The sequence below is a fragment of the Tubulanus polymorphus genome, chromosome 7, assembly GCF_964204645.1.
Source record: "Tubulanus polymorphus chromosome 7, tnTubPoly1.2, whole genome shotgun sequence".
In the NCBI taxonomy this organism is placed as follows: Eukaryota; Metazoa; Nemertea; class Palaeonemertea; order Tubulaniformes; family Tubulanidae; genus Tubulanus; species Tubulanus polymorphus.
Window position 1 is genome coordinate 13399655 of NC_134031.1, and position 24366 is coordinate 13424020.

General features: G+C 42.4%; 2 protein-coding genes across 4 annotated transcripts in view; both read left to right on the forward strand.

Annotated features, from left to right (window-relative positions):
• LOC141909360 (pre-mRNA-splicing factor ATP-dependent RNA helicase DHX16-like) overlaps positions 1-24366 on the forward strand; it is a 415810-nt gene that overhangs the window by 304557 nt on the left and 86887 nt on the right. The window lies entirely within an intron of this gene.
• Positions 22569-23258, forward strand: LOC141909169 (uncharacterized). The gene has a single exon (XM_074799555.1). The coding sequence runs from the start codon at positions 22569-22571 to the stop codon at positions 23256-23258; it is 690 nt and encodes a 229-aa protein (XP_074655656.1).

Genomic DNA, 24366 nt, shown 5'->3' on the forward strand with positions numbered 1-24366 from the left:
AGTTGGTTCAGGTTAAAGGTTGAATGGTCGAGTTCATTAAAAACAAATATTAAAAGCAATTTAAAACTATAATATATTTTCATAGCCGTGTGTATTTTAGTTAAATAATAGAATAATTATTATCATTTGAATATATTTGATTATATGAATTTGTGTATTGTAAATGAATCAATTGGTCGCGGATGTAAATACATCCATCATGCCGATTACAAACCGTTTCATCTGAATCTGTATCTACAGGTCACGATTTACGTTATTTTTTTAGCATTGCCATCTTCGGTTTCGGTACAAATTTACTGTCTTTTATCATTCTCAACAAAGAACATTCAAACAACACCAGTATATTTTATTTGAGATGTTTGGCTATTGCTGACATGTTTATTTGTATTTCTTATATTGTATTTGACTTTCAGTATCGGCAATACAGTCACACATTGTTACTGGACATGACCGCTGAAATAAACCATGTTATGAAACGCATGTATTCATACACTCAACATATTCGAATTCTGTTTTCAGACACTAGTGATCTGATTACATTGCTAATAGCCATAGATAGATATATCATTGTTTGTTGGCCTCTGAAAGCTGTTAGAATCATAAGTATGAATAGAAGTTACATATGCATCACCTTTGTTGTGATAATCATATTTTGTGATCAAACTAGAAATTATTTCAAGTATTATACTCGCCGTTCCATTTATCCATGCACTGGACACGAGCGATGGACTCAGAAGTTGACTCCATTCGGTAAAAACAAATATTTGAGATATTATGAGGTTTTTGTTTCCGCTCCTATATTTACTATTATCCCAACAGTACTAGTAGTTCTGATAACTATCCGATTGATTTTCACATTACGACGCGCTGGAGCGGCGAGAAAAACCATGTCAACAAATAATCAAACTTCTAATAGCAGCAGTAGTGAACGTAGTTTAACTATGACACTAATTCTCATATCATGTTTCTATTTGCTTAAAAAAGCAGTAAGTCACAGAGTCGTAATAATAAATCTGATCTTAACACTAAATGGTAAAATTGGTAAAGGCTCCTGTAATAATAGTCCAAATACAAAATATAGTTAGAATGATGGTAGCATCTTGTAATTTCGTCATTTATTGTGCCTCGCCGCACCGCTTTCGAAATCAACTGAAGAGGATGATTTCCATTAGACGAAATTGTGACTAAAATAACTTAAAGAAAAGGAAACATACCCCTTGATTCTTGATCATTGTTCATCATTTATTGATCATGATTATTCAGTGGCAATGTGAAACAAAGGACCGCATACCTTAACCGCGTGTCAAAACATTTGCAAATAAATTGCCCATGGGCAAAGTGTGGTTTACCTTGAAAGCTAGAGGTTGTCTGGAGTAAGGGCATTGCTTGAAAAATCATTGTAATTCGTGACTTCAAAGATCCACAGTTTATATTGTATTTTATCTTTCTTAAAGAATTATTTTGAAGTCAAATAAGACCAAAGATATACATTTTTTTGTGGTCCACGTCCAAAAGTTTGTAGGGTACAGGTAGGCACGGCAGGGAAACTATTTTATATTTTCAAAAAAATATGTTAAATTTAATATGAAAAAAAAATATTCAAATAAGGCCATCCCAAAATAATTGTCTGTTTGTTGCAACACCGACTCAACTTTTCAGGATGAGTCGGTTGGTAGGTAGAATTTTTTTTGCAAAATTTTTGGGCAAAAAAAACAAATTTTTCACCTTTGGGCTTTTTTACATGGAAACAATATCGCAAAAAATCATCTACGTTGCGCACAGGAAATTTGTCTAAAAGCGTAGATTTCAAGAATTATTCTAAAATTATTACTTCGTCCAGAGCGTCATCTCTGTCTTAAAAATGAAACAGTACATTGAATATGTGCGCGCTTTTACGTTACCAGCTATTCAGTCACTATAGTCACTATTAGAATGAATGGCAGCTTATTGGAACACTGCCAGTTTCCTAGAAACTTAAACTAGGCCACATGTCAAGGCATGTTTTCACACGATGCACACTAGAATTCAAACATACGTAGCTCATAGTCGGTCGGCCGTTTTTATCAAAAATAAAATTTATTTCAATGAATCCCAGAAAAAAGTTTTCACTCGGTACCTTAGTTAGTTACCTAATCGTTGGTGGTAAGCTTTTTATAATCGGATCGGCTTATACCAACGTTAGGGATGACAAGGACCAAAACACGGTTGAAAAAAGTAACACTTCAAAAATATACTTTCTACTCACTTCAGTCCACAATTAATGGCTTAATTCACTAACTAACACAGGTACCTTTCGAAATAATCCAATTTTATGTATATTTCGAGTGATTAATCATCATTATTTTGAGAAATTAAATAATTTCTCCACAAATTTCGCCATTGGCCGCCATTTCTCTGTATTGCACATGTGGCATGATAAGACAAGGGGACTTACAAGGATTTATATAAAACTTCCAAGACGAAACGACAATTTTTATTTTTGCTGGTTTTCCAACTTATATTTCAAATCTTCGTGTTTTCCATAATAAATAATGAAATCATAAATTCTGGTAAAAGAAAAATGTGAATAAGTGTTGATTTCTCAATTTTTTTTCAATTTCGTCGTTTCGCTTCGTTAGTTTGTGCTGTTGTCCTAGCCTCAGTCTACAGGTGCCAGCACCCCCAGTAATTTTCAAAATGGCAGCTGTTGACTCGACGGAAATTTACTCTCACTTTACGGCCGATTTGCACATGGATTAAGATCATCAGGTGAGGTGTTATAGGTATCAGACAAACAACGATTCTGTTGTGCGTCGATTACAACAAAAATTAGACGGATATCTTAAGAGACAATGAAATGCCAGGCAAATTACTCGTCAGTCAAATTGGCTGACGAAGATTGCATACAAAAATGACCTTCCCATTCCTGACTGTGGTTTGTGAAAATATCCGATCGTGAAACTTAACCACAGACAGGTTACTGACTATCGGTACCTCTGAAGTCGGGTTACGGCAAACAGACCATTATTTTGGGATGGCCTAAAATTCATCACATATCAGAGGGTGGCTGAATATTGGGTCTTGGAAACCTCTTCCAATGTTGGCCACGGAAGCTAAAATATCGGTGGTACAGAAGAAATCGGCTATTAGATCGTTTTAAGTCCTGGAATTTACCACTACAATATTCAGACCTCGACAGGCCTTATAGTTTGCTGCTTAGTATTTTCAGGTCACAAGATATTACAATTTATTACAAATTCTATCGAACAGAAAACACAGCGCTCATCTTCTGCTATGATTATTCAGCCTATTTTCATATCAAACGTTCACGCGTTACAGCATCACCGTAGTGCACTCTGCATGCGGGTATTAAAATGAAACAATACCTATGGCAGATGAGTGAAATAATTACATCCTCACCAGCAATGAGCATTTGAAATCGGCACGTATACGGCACCTAGTCCAATGAAACGTACGCCATTCTATGGCTTTCCCATATTTATTTTAGTAGCGCCGGAATTCCCCGTATATCCAAAAAACAGCCAATCCCATTTGTTCGTAGAGACGACGCCCCCCAATCGAGGTCATTGCAATTTTATACGCGAGAGCTAAGAATTTTCCCGCCAAAAACAGTTTTTCATAGAATTTTAACTCAGTTGACCATGTCATCGACGGAGGTTCGCCATGTCTTCAATCGCATCGATTATACGTCTTTTAAGCCGAGAACCAATGAAACAAATGCTCACATAAAAAAACGTACCGCGATTTTACATGAATTGGCGCAATGCCAACATCATATCGCTGACAAAGGTAAACCAAAAAGTGACAAAATACTTTATTTGTAGTAAATGACTTAGAATTAATGTCGTATCCGATTTCAGATGAGTAAAATTAACGGGTTACTGATAGTGGCCTCGGCGACTGGTTTCAGCGACAAAATCCTCACAAGCCACTCACAAACTGCGACAGCAACCGTTGACTGCTCTCAGTCCAGGACAGCATCCTGAATATTAAGAACAAAACAAGCATGAATCTTTTGATCATACACTCACAATGACCAGGCAAAACTGACCTGCTATTTACACTGACATTATTAATTCATTCATTCATTCCACCTAATGGATAGGCCTATTTAATTTCTATTTCTTCTACGGACTAGTTAAAACACTTTGAAATTGATATTATAGTCTATTACTTATCTATATAACTTAACCCTAGATAATACATACACGCAACAACAACAACAATTCATACGATTGGACAATGTCTCCGCCTTACGGTACGATTTAGCATAACCCGGAGTTTCAGACCAAGTAGAAAAATGCATATAATTCAATTCAGATGATTCCCAAATTTATCCCAGGAACCTACAGCTCCCATGCAACACAAAATCACAGACGTATTTACGATAGATTCAAAAAGATTGTGATCTTACCTGAATATTAACAACAAAACGAGCATGAACCTTTTGATTGTCACGGAGCGGATTTCCAAATGCCTGAGTCCCGCATGTTCTACTGCCACTTGCAGTACTGCACTAAATGCAGCACCGATCAGCTGATTCCTTTGTTACCACAGATGACTCCAACTAAATAAACAAACGATCAATTAAGAACACTGATAGCATTTATTAACCAGATGAATGTCTCTAATGATCCAGCACTACCGACTGAATATATACAGGATATACATTTATATATACCCAAAGTAAGGGGCACCACACTACAAATGAACAGGAACAGGAATGCTCCAATAAAAATAACAACCTGTGACATCCTCCCCCACTTCAAAGATGTCGTCCCGATATCTTTAATCGCACTTACCAAATCAGGAAAGGCACTTACAGAGACTCCCCTAGTTTCCCTACAACAAAGCAAATATTCACTTTCAATCACGAGTTTGAATGATTAATAAAAAAAAAATTAAAATAATGCTGCCTAGAACCTCGATTTTCAGGTAGTCCATACATAGTAACTCAAGAGGTTCACTTGAGAGGATTGACTCGAGAGGTGCACGGGGATCTCTGGCCTTCTGCACAACACATCTTCTACAACTCCCCAGATATCTTTCCACATCTGTAAACATTCCTGGCCAAAGAAAACGCCTTCCATGTCTTATCTCGACCAGCGTGTCCAAGTGCATCGTGGGTCCAATGTAGAATATTACCACTCTCCTCCACCGGTACCAGCACTTGAGTAACTCCGAAGCCATCCACAGTTTTCCTTCTCACAAGCAAACCTTCCTCAATAATGAGCGACGGAAAATATTTCCAGTATCTTTGTTCGGTGCGATCCATTGGACGGAATGGTTTTTTCTCGACGATGAGTCGTTTGAGTTTCGTAATCACCGGATCCTGGTCCTGTAGTTCAGCTAGCCTGAGTTTAGGGAGCTCACCGAAAACGTCCGTAACACTTTCTTCGGTGACGTTCAAAGGAACTGTGGCTGTATGCGTAGATAAAGCCATGGCTACAATTACCTCATGGTTTATCTTCCGACTCAAAGCATCTGCATCTCCCATGGATTTCCCAGGCGTATAATTTAACTCCAAGTCATACGCCGATAACGCCTGTAACCAACGATGCCCTACTGCGTCTAAATTTGCGGTTCTCAAAACGTAGGTGAGTGGGTTGTTGTCTGTTTCAACTACGCAACGCTGCCCATACAGATAGTCATGGAACACGTCAGATACTGCCCATTTCAGCGCAAGAAATTCCAAATTCGTGCTGGGGTATCGACTCTCAGATGGTTTCACGGACCGACTTGCGTAAGTGATCACTCTTCGTTGGCCCGCCTGCTCCTGGTACAATACAGCTCCCAGAGTCCTCTGCGTCGGTACGCAAAATGAAAGGAAGATTATAATCAGCAAACCCGAGGACTGGCGGTTTTGCATAGAAGACTTTTCAACCGCTCGAACGAGGACTGTTCTACCTCAGACCACCGGGGTAACGGGGCCCTAGACTGCTTCCGATCTATCACTGCCACTCCTTTCAGTAGGTCAGTGAAAGGCTTTGCCACAACCGAAAAATTCTTCATAAACCGTCGGTAAAATCCTGCAAAGCCAAGAAAAGCTCTCAGCTCTGATACGGTCTCAGGTGGCTTCCAATCCCGGACGGTTGCTATCTTAGCAGGGTCGGCCTCAATGCCTCGCTTGGATATGCGGTGCCCAAGGTAAGGTACCTCGTCCTGTAAAAAAAACACACTTTCTCAGTTTAGCTTTCAACCCGGCCTTCTCTAGACGCTTGAATACTTCCTCCAGACGTTCCATATGCTGTTAAGCACCTTTGGAAAATACAATTACATCATCAATATAAACTAGACAGGTTTTCAAATTTAAATCTCCGAGGGTCCTTTCCATTAGTCGCTGAAAAGATGCCGGGGCCCCTGTTAAGCCAAACATCATCTTGTTGAATTCGAAGAAACCGAATCCCGGTCCGACATTGAACGCTGTCTTGTGGCGATCTCGGTCAGCCATTTTCAACTGCCAGTATCCAGACTTGAGATCGATCACACTAAAACGAACACATTCGGTCAAATTATTCAAAACCTCGTCAATCCTGGGCAGACTATAACGGTCGGGGACAGTTTTCCGATTCAAATCCCGGTAGTCAACGCAGAACCTTAATTCCCCGTTCTTCTTCCGTACTAACACAACGGGACTGGAATAGGGACTGCTGGATGAACGGATTACTCCGGCATCCAACATCGTTCGTAGGTGCTGGCGTACTTCCTCCACCATCCCAGGAGGAACACGACGGTACCGAAGGTTTACTGGTTCTTCATCAGTAAGATGGATGGTGTGCTTGGCCAGTCTCGCCGTACCCAAGTCCAGGTCGTTTGCGGCGAAAACATGCTTCCATTTTAAAAGCAATTCCCGGAGCATTTCCTTCTCTTCCTCTGTTTTTGCTCCCGCCAAGTTGACACCCGTTATAAACTCTTCGTCAGACACCCATGAATGTTTTCCAGATTCCACTTCGACCTTCAAATCCTCTTCAGAGTCCGAGTTCTCCACTTCGGTCACCGGAACCATTCCACAAATCACTGCTCTATGAGGAATAGTGATATCCCGCTCGCTACTGTTCCTAAGTCGCACCGAAATCCTGCAACATTTGACTGACGGTACTTCGGTAACAGACGGTATGATACTTAACCTGCCAGGAACGTTAACTACGCTTCCATCTACCATCATCAGACCACCACGACAAGCAGTTCGGACTTGCCCATGCACAGTAACCTCCGAATTAGCGTGGACGCATAAAGTTTGCGTAGTTCGGGACGAGTGCGGCTTCCATTGCTGGCTGGGTAACAAACGGTGGAGTTTTGAGCCGATGTAAGACATTGGTTCCAACCAAAACGGGTACTTCTCGGTGATAAACTGTTGACGGTATAACTAGAGCCAAAATATCCAAATCATCACCCTCACATTTTAGATTCACCCGAGTAAACCCCTTAGTCGATAACACCTTTCCACTTACCGTGTGCACCTGAAATTTGGGTTCGATGTCGGATAAAGGATACACCTCACCATCTGGAAGAGTTTGTAGGAAGTCTTCCGAGATGGTTGAGACCATTGAACCTGTGTCGATCAGAGCTCTACATTCACGACCGTTTATTTGAGTGCTAACCTCGTTAGGCCATCCAATTAACTCCGATAGGTTGAGGTGCTGTCCTCCTTTTCCGCCCGTCTCCTGCCTCCTGATCCGAGCGGTTCCTCGTTTCCCGGCAATGAGCCTTCCGAGCCTGCCTGACTAGTTGACGAAACAAATACCCTGGTTCTTTATATGTTCTCGTCGACATCTTAACTTGCATATCTTGTAACCCTCGCCAAAACTGTACCTTTAGTGTCTCGTCATTTATATAGGTTGGTCCATGTCCCGCAGCTTTCACTTGCGCTGCTATCTCCTCGATTCTTGTGGACCAATCCGCTATCGTTTCCTCGTCTCCTTGACTCACCGAGTGAAATCTTATCATCAAATCCTCCGCCGTTTGCACCTCTCTGTATTTGAGTTCCATCTGATCAAGAACATCCGTTGCCGTAACTTCATTTTCCTCATCATACAGATTGATTAACACTCGTAACGCAGTTCCCCTTTATGATGCCCGAATTATCCTCATCCGAGTGGCATCACTGAGTGCTTCGTCATGAACAGGTGCCTTCACTTCCTGGCGCCATTGGGCGTAGGATATCTCTCCTTTGCTCTCCGTTCCACTAAACATTCCGACCCTTGGTGCTTGCACCGACACATTCACCCTAGGTTCAAATTGGGGTTGTGAGAGTGCTGGTGGCCTCAATGGCGGACCAGAATACGATTCACCGAGGCTTGTTTCTTTCTTGGGTTTCATCACCGAAGCTGTCAACTTGTCAACCAGTTTACTCTGAGTCCCTGGTGGTAGGTTTGAGAATGATCTCACCATTTGGTCCAGATCCTCTTCCGCCTGATATATTTGACGCAAGAATCGCTCCTGGGACGAATCGATATTCTGCACTCGCTCGAGAACATGCATCTGGAGAATCAAAGATAAGAAAAACCCCATCCGAATTCTGGCTAGAGGTTCTAATTTCCCCACAAGGCTGAAAGTATTCCAGACAAAATCCAACAGGATTAGTTAACCCTTGAATACCCCCAATAAAAACCGCTCGTTCCCACAAGGAGGGCATTTTCTCCTATATATTAGCACAAAAACACGGATATACAGTTTCACCAAGTATCAATAGAACAGAAACAGAGGGTTAAACAAATGCACTCTAACACCCGTTTAAAACTAATAATACGCACTCAGTTAATTGTACAAACCAATAATATGTTCCACTCTCAACTACCTTAACAACTTAACCCATCTCACAAGGTATTTCGTAGTACAATTAATTGTGTGCTTTAATTGACAAATTAAGAATAGGCAAACACAAAAAGAAAAGAAAGCAATCACAACATGCAATAAATTCACATTTAACTAAAACAACGCAAAAAGAAATGCTCGCATCAAGCACCATAAATAAAATGTTTTCCCCTCAGCTCAGCTACACAAACCAATAAACAGACCGTTCTATATCACAACCCCTGTAGAACGGAACTCACACGCTCGGATCCACAGGAAAGTCCACCACGACCTCAATGCGAACCCAATCTGAGCTACACATGCAAACAATGTAAATAAATAAATGAGCACTTAAATTCAGTTTGGATTCCTTGCAAAGCAACTGCAACATGCAACCCGTATTAATCGGACGGTAACACGCAACACGTATTAATCGGACGGTGTCATGCAACACGTATTGTTCGGACGGTAACACGCAACATGTATTAATCGGACGGTATCATGCAACACGTATTGTTCGGACGGTAACACGCAACACGTATTAATCGGACGGTATCATGCAACACGTATTGTTCGGACGGTAACGTGCAACACGAGCAGCACACCTGTATTACACTGACCACCACAATGCTAAATCACCAAATCCAAGGCTCCTACTCGGAGTAAAACCCGTGTTTATTCCCACGATACTCCAGGCAGCCTTTTACGTCGACTTGTACACCGGTACCGGGTTTACACAGCACTGTTGGGTGATCGAAATTCCAATTTCTAATCGCTGACTGGCGTCCGTAGTAGACGGTTGAGTTTCAATTGATTCCGCTCTTCGATAATCTTCTTATCTCCCGGACGAGCCCCCATATGTCACGGAGCGGATTTCCAAAATGCCCGAGTCCCGCCTGTTCTACTGCCACTTGCAGTACTGCACTCAATGCAGCACCGATCAGCTGATTCCTTTGTTACCACAGATGACTCCAACTAAATAAACAAACGATCAATGAAGAACACTGATAGCATTTATTAACCAGATGAATGTCTCTAATGATCCAGGAAGAAAGCCACTAAATATTTGGATGGATATATGAAAGCTGTGGGTACTGGAGTGTGTAATGGGTAGTGTAGTGTGATCTGCGTGCATTTGTGGCCAGCACACAGATCACATTGTTCATTGGGGTTTAGTCCAGGACTCGCGAGATTTTCAACAACACAGAAGTAACGTGTGATAAATGATGACTTGAATTGCATGACTACCTACCACCCCTCATTATTGTTGGAAAAGTAAACGTTCCGCACTGACTAAAAATTAGTAATAATAATTAATAACATTTTAGAAATGGCCAGAATTTTAACTTAGGTTCTATCTCATTTTTATTTTACAATTGCGATTGGTATAAATTTTTTTTAAACGGCCGTTAAGGCTTCATGTTTCGTCTGCAATTCACTGCAAATAGTAACGCAACTACGCACATTTCAGTGTTTTTGGCAGCTGTACACTCAATCGGCACCGTTCGTGACTAGCTTCACTGCGGAATTATCATTAATTAACATCGCCATATACCATCATCAACTTATATTGTGCCTTAAAACCCTAACAGCCGAAATAATTGAAATGCACACACGATTTCTATCATTGAAAATTGATAGAGTGGCCGTGTTTGTGTTCTGCTGCTTGGCGTAAATCCCGCGTGGTGGCGCCACCGAGCGGAGTGGGGCCGATACGTCCAGCACTACCGACTGAATATATACAGGATATACATTTATATATACCCAAAGTAAGGGGCACCACACTAAAAATGAACAGGAACAGGAATGCTCCAATAAAAATAACACCCTGTGACATCATCATGAGGTTTAAGGTCAACCTGACACTCACAATCACCAGGCAAAACTGATCTAGTCAGCTGACATAAGGTGCTTTTCAGAGGGCAGCACAGACAGGACAGGACAGGACGGACGGACGGTCGGACGGGACAGGACAGGACAGGACAGGACAGGACAGGACAGGACAGGAATCGGAGTTAGAGATACGCAGAATATCATATCAGTAATAGGGGTTTAGTTGTTCTATACCAAAGGTCGAACGGTCGAGCCCATTAAAAAATAAATATTAAAAGTAATTTAAAACTATAATATATTTTCATAGCCGTGTGCATTTTATATTATAACTAAATATTTATTCTAAGATATTAATAATTTAAATTTTAAATGCATATTGTATTAAATCAATTGGTCGCTCCGTTTCGCTACCGCTCCACTCCGCGACCAATTGATTTATTTATAATACACAAATTCATATAATCAAATATATTTTAATAATTATAATTATTCTATCATTCAACTGAAATACACACGGCTATGAAAATATATTATAGTTTTAAATTACTTTTGATATTTATTTTTCATGAACTCGACCATTCAACCTTTAATCTAGAACAACTAAACCCCTATTATTCATATATATGAATAACATTTAAATTGAAAGATTATTCAATATAAAAGTTTGAGCTCTTATAGAATAGATATATAGATATATTTTAAACATTATTTCAATATTCATATTTGTATGAGTTAGATTTTTAAACATTAAAAGTGTTAGTAAAGTGTGATTGAAATAATACATATATACATGATATAATACATAGCTGTTCATACTAGAACATGATTCTATTTGAGCCTATATACATTTCATGTAATGAACTATTGAATAAATCTATAAATTCACAGCTGTTACAGCTGTGACTATGACGCCGAGACATATGAGACATAATATTGCAAACGCGTAGAACATTCTAGAAGGTGTACCGGAACTAGATGACGTGGCATAATCGACGACGTGTTCATTTCGAAATCGCACCGGAACTGAATAGACGATGTAACATAACGCTTAGGATATTCTCTCTCGAAACGCAATTAGGAGTTTAAAGTTTACAATTCTAAATCTAAATGTAAGTACTGTTTTTTGTAGTTATTAGGGCTATTAAATATGAAACCTTTAGATATATTTAAGTGTATTTAGATAACTAAAGTTACCGCTAATATCTTTTAGATTAATAAAACGTCATACGGATCAAGAAGCGATAGAGAAACTCAAGATACTATTTCTGACTGAGGAATCAACAGCAATGGATATCAAACCAATAGAAACTGGCGTAGAACCACAAGAATCACAAAAGATCAACGAAGAAACTATATAAGAATTTCAAAAACATTAAGACTCCAATGATTAAGTTTAACATTTGTTGTTGTAGTTAAATATTTACCAGCAATTGAAAGATGTTTGTAATTATAGATTTTATATATAGAAATCAAATGATGTATTGGAAGAAACGACTGAACAACTTGTATAATGTATTGTGTAAATCTGATTGGTGAATTTTTATGTTCAGTCGTTTCTATTATGATTAGCGCATGCGCATTAAGCAAAAGCGCGCCTGTATGCGCGGTTTTGCCGATTGCGCATGCGTTTTGATATTTTATGTCGGTTGTTTCTATTTACAAAATGAATATATAATTATGATTAACACATGTGGATTAAGCAAAACCGGACATCAATGGCCGCATGTGACGCATGTAACGCATGTGTTGTTTCTATTTTACAGAATTTATAGAATGAATATATAATTATGGATAACGCATGCGCATTAAGCAAAAGCGCGCCTGTATGTCCGCATGTGACGCGGGTATTGTAACTGGTATGATTTAGATATCAAGGAACTGAAACGACTTATCAAAAGCAACGAGGAATGAAAAAGGATGACGTTGGTCGAAGAAATGGAAGAGGGTTCTAAAATATAAACCAATTTAGTAAAAAAATATGTATAATAAATGGCGCCAGAACAACCACAAAGTATTAATATTACAAATAACACTGGTGTTATAGATAAATACTACAAGAAGTGTTCTAAGTGTGAATTAGATAAATTAGCTTTAACAGAATTTAGTAAGCGTAAGATTAGCAAAGATGGTTTTCAATATTGCTGTACAACTTGTACTAAACTATATACCAAACAATATCGAGAAGATAATATAGAACATTATAATTATTATATGGCAGAATATATGAGAGGAAGATATCAAACAGATCTTAATTCTAGATTGAAACAATGTTTAAGATCTAGATTAACACAATTATTCAACAAAGAAACGCATTCAGAAACACTATCTAATTTATTGGGTTGTTCAGATGAATTTTTCATATCATGGATAATATATCAATTCGACGATAAAATGAATATAGATAATTATGGTGAATACTTTCATATTGATCACGTGTTGCCGATTTCTAAATTTGATATGAGTGATGATTATAATAAGAAGCTAATATGGAGCTGGAGAAATTTAAGACCTTTAGAAAAGAAGGAAAACATAATTAAATCTAACAAACTAGATATGAAATTATATTTAGATCAACTGGATAAAGCAAAGACATTTGTTGAATTATGGAACTCAACACATAATGAAAAATACGTTGGAGCTTAAACGCTTAGAAAACTGGTTACTCTCGATCCATGTCAAACTACCTATATGCAATTGTATTAGCTCTTTGCATCTGTCGCACGTTATATTCAGTTGAATGGGGTGTACCTCATTTGAATATTGGTCGAATGTGCTATTTCAGTTGAAAAGGATTAATCAATTACATTACAAAGGAACATCAGACAGTGTTTAGCTAGTGAATAACTGGCAGTTATAAGCGCGCAGCACATAAGCATAGGAACGTATAGGATATTCTCTCTATAAACACAATTTTAGGAGTTTACAGTTATAAATGTAAGTACTGTTTTTGTTGTTATTAAGCGCCGGGAAACGTTAAACATGTAAAACTTACCCTGGTAAGATGCGCCACAAATGGCCATGTTTAAGTGCTGTAATTAATATTTTACAACTACAACTTCAAGTTAGTTTTATTCTACGCTAGATATTTATCTTTTAGATAACAAAATGAAGACCATTGAATCAAGAAAGTGAAGATGGATGGATGTGGAATCAGAAATTATGGATATTTCAACTCATGAGATTGTAGCAGTTTAGCCTTACTGTATAGGCTTTCAATGCATTACGTTTGCCGGAATTTCAATTGCGTCATTAAGCTGTTGTTAATGTCGCAGTGACAGATGTTCTATTATACTTTATTGATTCCTGCATTCCACGCATACCTTACCGCTCGGCTGCCGAGCGGCTTGGAATGTGGAAATCGATAATGATTGTAGAATAAAATATATGTGTTTATGAAATAGTATTTCCACCAGTCGTTTCTTTGAATTTATTTTCAGTTTTAGGATTTATTATTGAGAATCCGAAATGAATTATCTGGACAGTTATAATTACTGCTCCTAATAGATAAACAATAGTAGTGAGATATTAAATCCTAATTTAAATAAAATATAATAAAAAAAACAATAACTTCAACTAGCTAGTGAATTCTATTATATTTTTAATATTTTCTTTTCAAAAAGAGAATACTTTATATTTTGAAAAGATTCAAATAGAAATTCTTTAAATTCAAATAGCTAGTATCAGTAGTCAATACTAGAATTCTTTAACTTTAACTATCTAGTATCATTTTATAATACTTATAATATTTTTCTTGCTTTTTTCTCCTATATAAATGTCAAAGAAATCTAATAAGAATAATACCAACATTGAAAAAACATTAGATGATTTAGGCATTAGTGATAATAAGGATATTCCAATCAAAATTGAAAATAATATTAATTGTAATATTGATTATGAATACTATTTATATTGTAAGGACCATCTTGAATTATTAATTGCTGGAGGGAAATCTAAGGATTTCTTGGGAAAAATAATAACTTTTCAAGAATTAGATGCTATGAAACCCGATAAAGTAATAAAGTATTTTAAGATTTATGAAGAAGGTAGATTAGCTAGAATAAACGACTCTATAAGTGATGGTATTATAAAATGTTACTCTAAGTTATGTAACCAGTTAATACCAATTGATGATGAAAATAAATTATATAGTGATTTGAAAAATGACTACTTAGTTATGACTGAATTACAAAAATGGGTCGGATATGCTTCATTTCAATTAGGATCGGTTATGACATTAATTTCTACTGGCGTCATAACATTTTCGAATATCAAGCCTATGGAATATAAATCAGGTGAGAACGAAACAGATGTACAACAACCAAACGGCGAAACAGAAAATGAATCAGAACAAAAATTAACTAAAATAAATCAGTGATGGAAGTAGTATACAAAATAGCGGTTCCTGCGCAGCCCGACCCCGGTTCTGGCGCAGCCCATCCTTACCCCGGTATACCGTGTACCCTCTCAAAGCTTTATCTCCACCTAAATACCCTAAGAAGACAACCCCTGTGGACCGCGGTTCTGGCGCAGCCCGACCCCGGTTCTGGCGCAGCCCATCCTTACCCCGGTATACCGTGTACCCCCTCAATGCTTTATCTCCACCTAAATACCCTAAGAAGACAACCCCTGTGGACCGCGGTTCTGGCGCAGCCCGACCCCGGTTCTGGCGCAGCCCATCCTTACCCCGGTATACCGTGTACCCCCTCAATGCTTTTTCTCCACCTAAATACCCTAAGAAGACAACCCCTGTGGACCATGGAAAACACGCCAAGGGGCCGGCAAACCCCCTCCGGCCCCTATAAACCAACCGCTATAATGCACCTACAACAAAGTGTTATTTACATAGATATTTACAGTATATACAAGTATGTGAAACGCTCTGAACTGGAATTCACCTCTAAGCTGACGCTATCAGCGGTGCGCTGCGACCTGATTGTCACTGATTGCGAAATAGCCTAGAAAAGTTCTATGCTGACGCAGAAGCCGGCAAACAACCGAGACATCGGCAGGCAACCAGAGTCATGTCCCTTGGACATGGCCAGGCCCGGCCAACACACCAGGTGAAGCGCGTCTCGTGAAAGTCCTGGTTCACTCACCAAGGTGGATATAGATTCTGCGTGGTCAGAAATGGACACAGATCTGATCTATCAAAACCTGGTGAGTGACATTAAAGCCGGGTTGCCGATAACCCTGAAACAGCGGAAATGTGAATTACGGAAGACGCTGTTCAAGAATGAAGCCGGCTCGAAAGAATTCTTCGGCCTAGTGAGAAAAATCAGCAAACTCAACAAGGCAAATCGGTTCTTTACAACAGCCAAGCAGATTATTACGGGTTCCCCGAGCAATCAAACGCAGGAGGATGCATTTCCGACTAAACGACGGGTGAAGGAATACTTCACGGACCTGTATTCTAGTAAGCAGACCGGTCCTATTCCTAAGCCACCCTTCAAGAACGTTGCGTTCCCGTTCGATATGTCACCGATAACCGCAGCTGAAATCGAAAAAGCCTTGAAGAGCAGCAACCCAAAGTCCGCTCCAGGTCCAGACAGGATCAAATACGGACATCTCCGTCAGCACACCCATCGACTCGCGCGATTTTACAACGACATACTAGATACGGGAAGGCCACCTTCGAAAAACTCGGCGTGGTGCACCAGTATTGTGACCCTTCTATTCAAGAAAGGGGACCGCCGCGATCCTGCTAACTATCGTCCGATTGCGGTTACAAGCGTGATCTCGAGGCTCCTTCATCGGATAATGGCGAAACGCATAGAACGCCACGTCATTAGGAACGGATTCATCGACACTGCCGTACAAAAAGGATTCGTGTCGGGCCTTCACGGGACACTGGAACATTCTGAATTATTAGAGACTAAAATCATCGAAGCCCAAAAAAAACTGAAAATGACTCATTTGTGACTTTATTTGACCTTAAAAATGCATTCGGTTCAATCGAACGCGAACTGGTAAGTGAAACGCTATCTGTCATTGGAATTCCCGCAAGCTGGTATAGGTACCTAACGGCGCTGTATTCTCAAATTTCTAGCAAATTCAAAGGTCCTTGGGGCACGGTCGATATCCCCTACAAACGAGGGGTCTTTCAGGGTTGCCCTCTTAGCCCCCTAATTTTCATCCTGTGCGTAGAACCCCTCGTTAGAATACTGTCAACCGGGACATCCCTAGCCTATGTAGATGACACAACGCTGGAAACAAAATCGGCAAAAGCCCACTTATATATAACGTACGCGTTTAACAAAAAAGCCAAGGAAATGAACCTTGAACTCAGGCCGGACAAATGCGTTTCCCTGAGCGTTAGACGCGGACGAATTGAGCCATTCAAAAACGAGATAGAGGGCAAAGACACCGCGACCCTCACCGATTTGGACAGAATAACGTATCTAGGCAAAATTTTCAGTCCCAAGGGACAGGAAGGGGTGGGTGAAATTCTCCTCACAAAATTCAGGCAACGACTCACAAACATAGATAACGCCGATATACAAAGCGGGACAAAGGTTCATATCGCTATAGACTATATGCTGAGAGCTGATTACCATGACCTCATGATCAACGACCTGTCTGATAATTGCTTGCAGTTAATCGACAGTGTCTTTGTAAACACGCTACATAAATGGGGTCACCGTCGATTGCTCACTTTTCAAGTACCGTCCACCGTATACCACTGGTTTCATGCATTGAAGGTCTACTTCCTTATCACTTCTCCCGACGAAAAAATCGTTGAAGTGGCCATCTCGAAATTCGAAAACAGCCATTATCTCGATCTCGCTTTCGAATCCCTCAACCATAAAAACTCGAAGGCGTTCATAAAACGCCACTACTTAGGAATATTCGCGCACGCCACCCCCGACCCAGAAAAATTACCCTGTAGCTCTAAGGCGTTTGACGTATTCGACATCTACCCGGAGCATATACCCGAAGTGTATACAGACGGCTCGTGCCTGAGAAACGGTGCAGACGAGGCTCGTGCGGGCTACGGCGTCTACTGGGGGACCAGACAGTCCCTTAAACACCTGTGGCGTCTTTTATCCACCTGCCAACAACAAGGGTGAATTAACTGCGGTCGTCGTGGCTCTCAATCAGGCCATCCAGCTTGGTATTAACTCCTTGAAAATTTTCACCGACTCGAAATACGTTATAAACGGTATCACTGATTGGATCAAGACGTGGAAAGCCAGGTGCTGGAAAAACGTCAAAAACCGCGATCTCTGGACACAACTGGATGGTCTGAATAACCGAGTCTGCGTATCTTTCAAATACTTCAGGGGTCACCAGGGGGTACACGGGAATGAGATGGCGGACCAACTAGCTAAATCGGGAGCAGCTCTCAATGGTAGTAATCCGGGGGTGACGTGTCTCTGTTAAACTCTAACGTTAACCTCCATCCAGCTTTTTTATGATGGAAGCCCTGGCCTGCTCCCTGCCCTGCCTGATGAGGTCCTTTTTTGTAGCCTCGTCGATCGTGATTGACCCGTGTTTTTTACGAGCCTGTGACTTGATATCCTGCTTCAAAGTCTGATTTCCAGAGTTGATTCGAGTTCAAGCGGATTCTAGCCGAACAGAGTTCCTCTGTTCGGCTAGAATCAGCTTGAACTCGTCATCCGAAACAACTCCATCACTTATTGCCCTCGATACAAGATCTGACACGGTGCTTAGTTTGGAAGGGGCTAACACTCGGATTTCGTCGTGCTTTTTAGCCTTGATCAGAAGCTTCCGACCGACTATCTTCCCAGACACGCCTAAGACGCCTAGGACGGTCGCAACGGGGATCGTGATTATGTTTGTAAGCACGCCAGCGGCTCCCGTAGCCGCGACTGCTATGCTAGCCGTCACGAAAGCCGCGTCAAATCCATCTATGGTGTTTACCGCCCTATTATACTTCTTGTAGAGCGCAGCGCGGGATTGTACCTCGGCCTCTAAAATTTTCTGGACTTCGCATATTATTTTTGCAGTCGGAAGTTCGACGCATCTAGGGTTGGAGCACTAGGCTCAGTTGGAACCATTGGGTAAAGTTTAGTGTCGCTATCCATGCTATATACTATGCGGGAAAATGTCGAGCTCGATGAGGAGTGAAGCTATCGTAGCTATTGCTCGAGTAGCGGGCGATCTCTACGACTTGAAATTGATGACGTCGCCCTCGGCCAATTCGACCGGTGGAGAGAACGTTTTGACCGCGGCTTGGAAGACTCCTTTACCTTGCGGTTTGATCGAGCCCTGTAAAAGCCGAGCCTCTTTCGTGATTTCTCCTTTTTCCACCCTGTTGATGGTCAACACTACTGTGGTATTAGTTGTCAAGTCGCCACCGGAGAGGCCCATTTTTAGCACTCTCCCCGGACACATCATCGTGTAGCCCGCGTACTGGGATCGCGACCCATCACCGTACGAAAATTCGTAAGAGCCCTCACCAAGGGGTCCTTTTTCCTCGGCCCAAACGGTTATCACAGGTTTTGTGGTTGACTGTGTTTTCCCTAATCCCCTGTACAAGTTCATCTCTATTCTAATGCGAGCAAAAATCTTTACCTTCGACGTTTGGGTAATATCCTTCCGGGACTCCCAACAGATCGGTGATGGAGCCGCTGAAGAGCGCTCGGTACGGTTTTTTGACGTTGAGTTCGATGCGCCCCCTCGCCTCCACGTAGGCTATGTTAATGAAGTTCGGTTTGTGACCGTTTCGAGTAATGACTCGCTGAATTTCGTCGTTCAAACTCTCAACCGTGTAAAGTCCATTCCTGATAATCAAGTTGAACACTTTTTGTTGGTGCTCGTCCACCCTTTCTCCGGTCATGTAGCGAAACCTGTGGTTGTTCAGTTTGTCGGAAACGTTGAAGTAAGCCAGAGGAATGACAGCCCGTCTTAAGGCCACAGTTTTGAAGCCACCCGTGTCGAGATGCGTTTTTAGACGCACGGTCGGATCCTTACCGTAACAGTGGATGACTAACATCCTTCCTATATCTAACGCGAGAATTTCTTGCTCAGGACTTGGAAAGACAGACCGACTGCAGCGATAAACAACAACACCAAGTGCTCGGCCACGAATCCGACTGCTTCTCCGGCTTTCCTCAACAGGAAGCTAACCACCGTTCCGATCATTCCCGGCAACGCGGCAGCTCCTTTCCCTGCGAGATATTTAAGAAACGCCGAGAACTTTTTCAGAGCTTTTCGAATCCTGGACTTGGGTTCTTTTCCCGGTCCCCAACCAGCGGACTGGGTGTTACTACGCTTTTGAGCCCGTTCGCGATTGCGAGCCCGACGCTCGTGATAGTCATAACGACGGCCGTGACAACGCTCACCAACGTAATCCCTTCCTGTTTGAACAACTCCCAGAACTTTACGCCGAGGGGCCGATTATCTTCGTTCTTCAGAAGCCTCTTCAACCTCTCGATCTGAGAAGTCTCCCCCTGCCGTAGAGCCTCGTAGGTCCGCCTGTATATTGCTTCCTGAGCTTCGAACCTTTCTACTTCGTCGTCCCAGTATCGGATGTCTTGTTCGGACACCGCGTAATCGCGCTCTTTCTGAGCCTTTTCTAGTTCTCGTTGGGCCCATTCCACGTTTACAGCTGCTGACTTAATTTTGCTGGACGTAGACACCAAAGTAGTAGCTACCCCCCGGAGTTCACGTCTGTCTTCTGGTCTCAGCGGAGCCCTGTCGTCATTGACGATGTCCTCTATTTCCTGCTGCAAACTCAACTCGTTATCCACCGACAAGCGATCCACGATAGATGGTTCCAACGGGTCTCGTTCCATTCTCACCGGTTTGTCCGGGCCCAGAGCATGGAAAAACTCAGAGCCCCCTTTCGCTTTCGAGATGGTACTATGCGCGAGTACTTGACCGCTCCTACCGGTAAGTTTCACCCGAACTGGATCACCGTTCAGTTCCGTCTGAAAGAACCAGGTATCGTCTTGTTTTCGTAGTTGCAGGCGCATCAGGGCTCGCTCCATGTCGTCCAGGTTACCGCCGAATTTACCGAGCAGCGAGTCGATGATGCCGTCTTTTTCTCCCAGGTTTTCCATGGGAATGAGCTCGTCTACGGCGTCATCTTGAGGCTCCACGTCCCAGTCTATCGGATCAACGTCGAATTCTGCCATCGTCTATAATTAAGCCAGGAATTTCTGCAAGAATCGGAAACATCGAACTCGTCCATTTGTTTTTGGATCCACTCCTCGTGCGCTTCCCACAAAAACCAGTTTTGTGCCAAAGCAAATTTCGACACCGGTTCTTTCCCGAACTTACGTTCCGGCTTTCCATGTAGCTCGAGGATTCGGTTTAAGAGGAATCCGTACGAAAGGAAGTTTTTCCGACGAGGGAACTTTTCGAGGAAGAGTTGATAGACGTCGGCGAAGCAATATCTGATCGTCGCGCATATAGGAATGGTAATCCTTGGAGATGGTTGCTAAAGAAACCGCAACTGTGAGTTTCATAGCTTCGGAAAGGTCGGACTTGGAGGGTTCACCCACATCAAAGCGTAGCATTTTCTTCCCGAGCATCGCGTACCCTACGGTCAGTCCGCTTAGAACGGCCGAGTGATAAAGTACGTTTGCGATTGTTCGATAGTCTGGATTCGTTGCCATCGTGCTATATCTATCACCAGAAAATTTAGGTCATCTCCACAAGGCGACAATTCAAAGGTTCCGGTGTTGGTTCCGTGTTTTCTTCGGGTTTCGGTGTTTGGTTTAGCCCCATTCTCTGATAGTATAGAGCTCCGAGGCCCACTAACAACCCGCCTATCGCGATCCACATTTGCAGGCGTTTTGACTGGGCTCTGTTTTCGTCGTCGGAACCGACAATCGGGGCAGCCGTTTTCTTCGAGGCTCGCTGCTGCCTACTAATTTCGGCAAGCTTTTTGCCCCATGCGACTCGACCAGGGGACTTTTGTTTATGCGGGTTAGTCGTCACTTGTTCCACTTGTTCAAGTTCCATCCCTATATGCAAGAGAGGAAAATACGACTTACGGGAAAGTGGACAAGTTACTTATCGGCAAGTGGACAAGTCACTTTCCTCAGAATCTGCCATATTCTTCCCGGTGATTACCGCCACGTTCGCGATTGCGCGTATGGGAGTCTTCAGATTCCTACCCAGATGGCCGAGCTGGTTTTTCATCTCGGCGGTGATAACAAAGTTTTCAGTCAACTCCTTGTTTGCGTCTACGTTAGGTCTGAACCACTTGCAGAGCTTGGAATAACCGTAGAGTATGCTGTTGATCAGACTGTCGGAAACCGCGGCGGAATAACGGTTTTCGTACTCCGTCCACACCCGTTCGAGCGCTTTCGAGTTCATCTTCTTGAGTTGACCTTCGGATTTCTTGATACCTATTTTTGCGAGCAACCCGGTCTGAGAAAGCCCAACAAGTAGCTGCCTGCGCCCTCCGACTCGTCGTCTTCGGGTGATTCTACATCCAACCCAATGTCACTCAGTAATTCGTCGTAGACTTCGTCCATGTTCGCTATATGTTAGTCGTCCAAAATTTAGAATACCCCGTAGGCGAATGGATACTCGAGGCGCATGACGAGACGTTCGCGTTAGGTACAACAGTAATCGTAGCGTCTGGTGTGCATTTTCTCAAGAAGTAGGTATAGGGAAAGATGGAAGAGGTTTGGACGAAACACGGCTACCCGTCGGCCCTGAAACTGTACAGAATTATGAAAAAGCGTGATCCCGGTGTTACCTTCGTAGAAGTTGACAAGTTCGTATCGGCGAAGAAGACTTATCAGCTACATAAAAAGATGCGCAGAGAAATTCAAGGACATATCGTAGCCTACTGCGAGAACTGCATTTGGTTCGCGGACCTACTGGATATGTCGAACTACGGTCGACGAAACAAGGGATACAAGTGGATTCTACTTTGCGTTGACGTATTCACTCGAAAGGCCTACGCGCAGCCGTTGAAAAAGAAGACCAAGGAAGCCGTCAAAGAGGGATTCGAGGCAATCATGGAAGGTCTCGGCGAGGAGAAAGTGACTCTGTTAGTCACCGATTCCGGATCGGAGTTTCTAAACAAACCGATGCAAGAACTGTTTAGGACGCTGGGAATTGAACACAGGACTGTTGAAGTTGGCGACCACAAAGCGCTTGGCATCATCGACAGGCTGTCTAGGACGATAAAGGAGATCATTTTCAAGGATTTCACCGAAAGAGAAACCGTCGTGTGGTACGATCGTTTGCAAGATTACGTAGATGGCTACAACGCTACACCTCACTGGGGTATTTCAGATATGACTCCCGAAGAGGCCGGAGAATCCCGAAATGAAGAAAGGTTACTGTTCGAAAATATCGGAAAATCCGAACCCCCTGAGAGCCCGTTCAAGCCAGGCGACAGCGTAAGGAAAAAGCTGAAAAGACCCGTGTTCAAAAAGGGTTACAAACAGATATGGGGCCAAACAGTGCACTCCCTCGCGTCTGTGGAAGGCTTAAATGGGGTCCTCGATAATGGAGAATCAGTTAGGTTGGACGATCTGCAACTAGTGATACCTCCAGCTGAAGAGAAGACGACGGTAGACGCTGTGTTCGTAGCCGACAAAGAGCACAAGATAGAGCAGACTATCAAGCACAAGGAGGGTTTGTCACCCGAAGCGTTAATGCCCTCGAATAGCAGGTACAGCCTGCGATCTAAAGCTCGTTGAGCAATTCCTCGACGTACTCGTCCAACGGAGTCCTGGCATTTTTGTGGCCATAAGCGAGCGTAGCGATACCATCGTCGGCGATCCACCTCTTACTGTCGAAGGGACTGAGACTCTGCTTTGTCATACGCAGGCCGTACATTTTGTGACCCTCGCTTCTCAGCATATTCATTCTGTGCTGGAAGACCTTCTTTTGGAACAGACATTCCTTGTATTGCTGGTGGCGGATCTGTTTCTTCACCACGTTCTTTTTCACACCCTTGTCCTTCTTGATGTTAGTCTGATCGGCTATTAAGATGCTGTACATCTTCGGTCTGAGCCCGACGTACTCCTGGATGGGTGTACCCGCGCACTCGTCTTTCATCTTACAGAGAACCTTCTTGTTGACGTTGCTATGCAGCGGGTGATTTCCCGGGTAATCGCTAGTATCGTAAAGGTCGTTGTTCGAATCCATGTCTTCGTAGATGTCTTCCGTCTCAATCTCTAGCAGGAGACTGTCGGTGTCAGTGTACAGCAATCGAGTACGATCGCCGTATACCTGTTTCATGTGGTTATAGTAGAAGTCGTACATCAGCAGCTTGCTGAGATCGAGCACGGACATCCCTACGTAAACGGGCCTATTCAGGTACAGATTAGTCTTGTACATGTGCATCGCGGCAAGATCGTCGTCAAACACCTTGGACCTGGCGAAGTTCGGCTTGGCTATCAACTTCCTCAACCTGTCTTACTCGTTTGATCTGACAAGCTTCACGTCTACCCTGCGTCTAAGATTTCCCATGGTCTTGCCGAATACGGAGTTATTCATCAGCTTGTACAGGTCCTTCTCGAAGTCGCTGGTTGCTAGCTTTCTTAGTTTTGTGTTCAGTCTTATATACGGCTCCATCCACGGCGATTGGTCGAATTCGAAGCCGCGATGAATCTTTGTGAGCTTCAGTCCTAGCTCCAGGTACAACTTAAGGTCCCTGTAATGAACGACGTATCTCTCCTTGTTGCGGAGATTAGGCACCAGTTTTTCCGTTTCGGTCGAACCCCCCAGTCTTCCTAACAGATCTTGCTGGTACTGCGACATCCAAGCTTCTTGAACCTTAAGCCTTTCCGGTGCCAGTGGGTA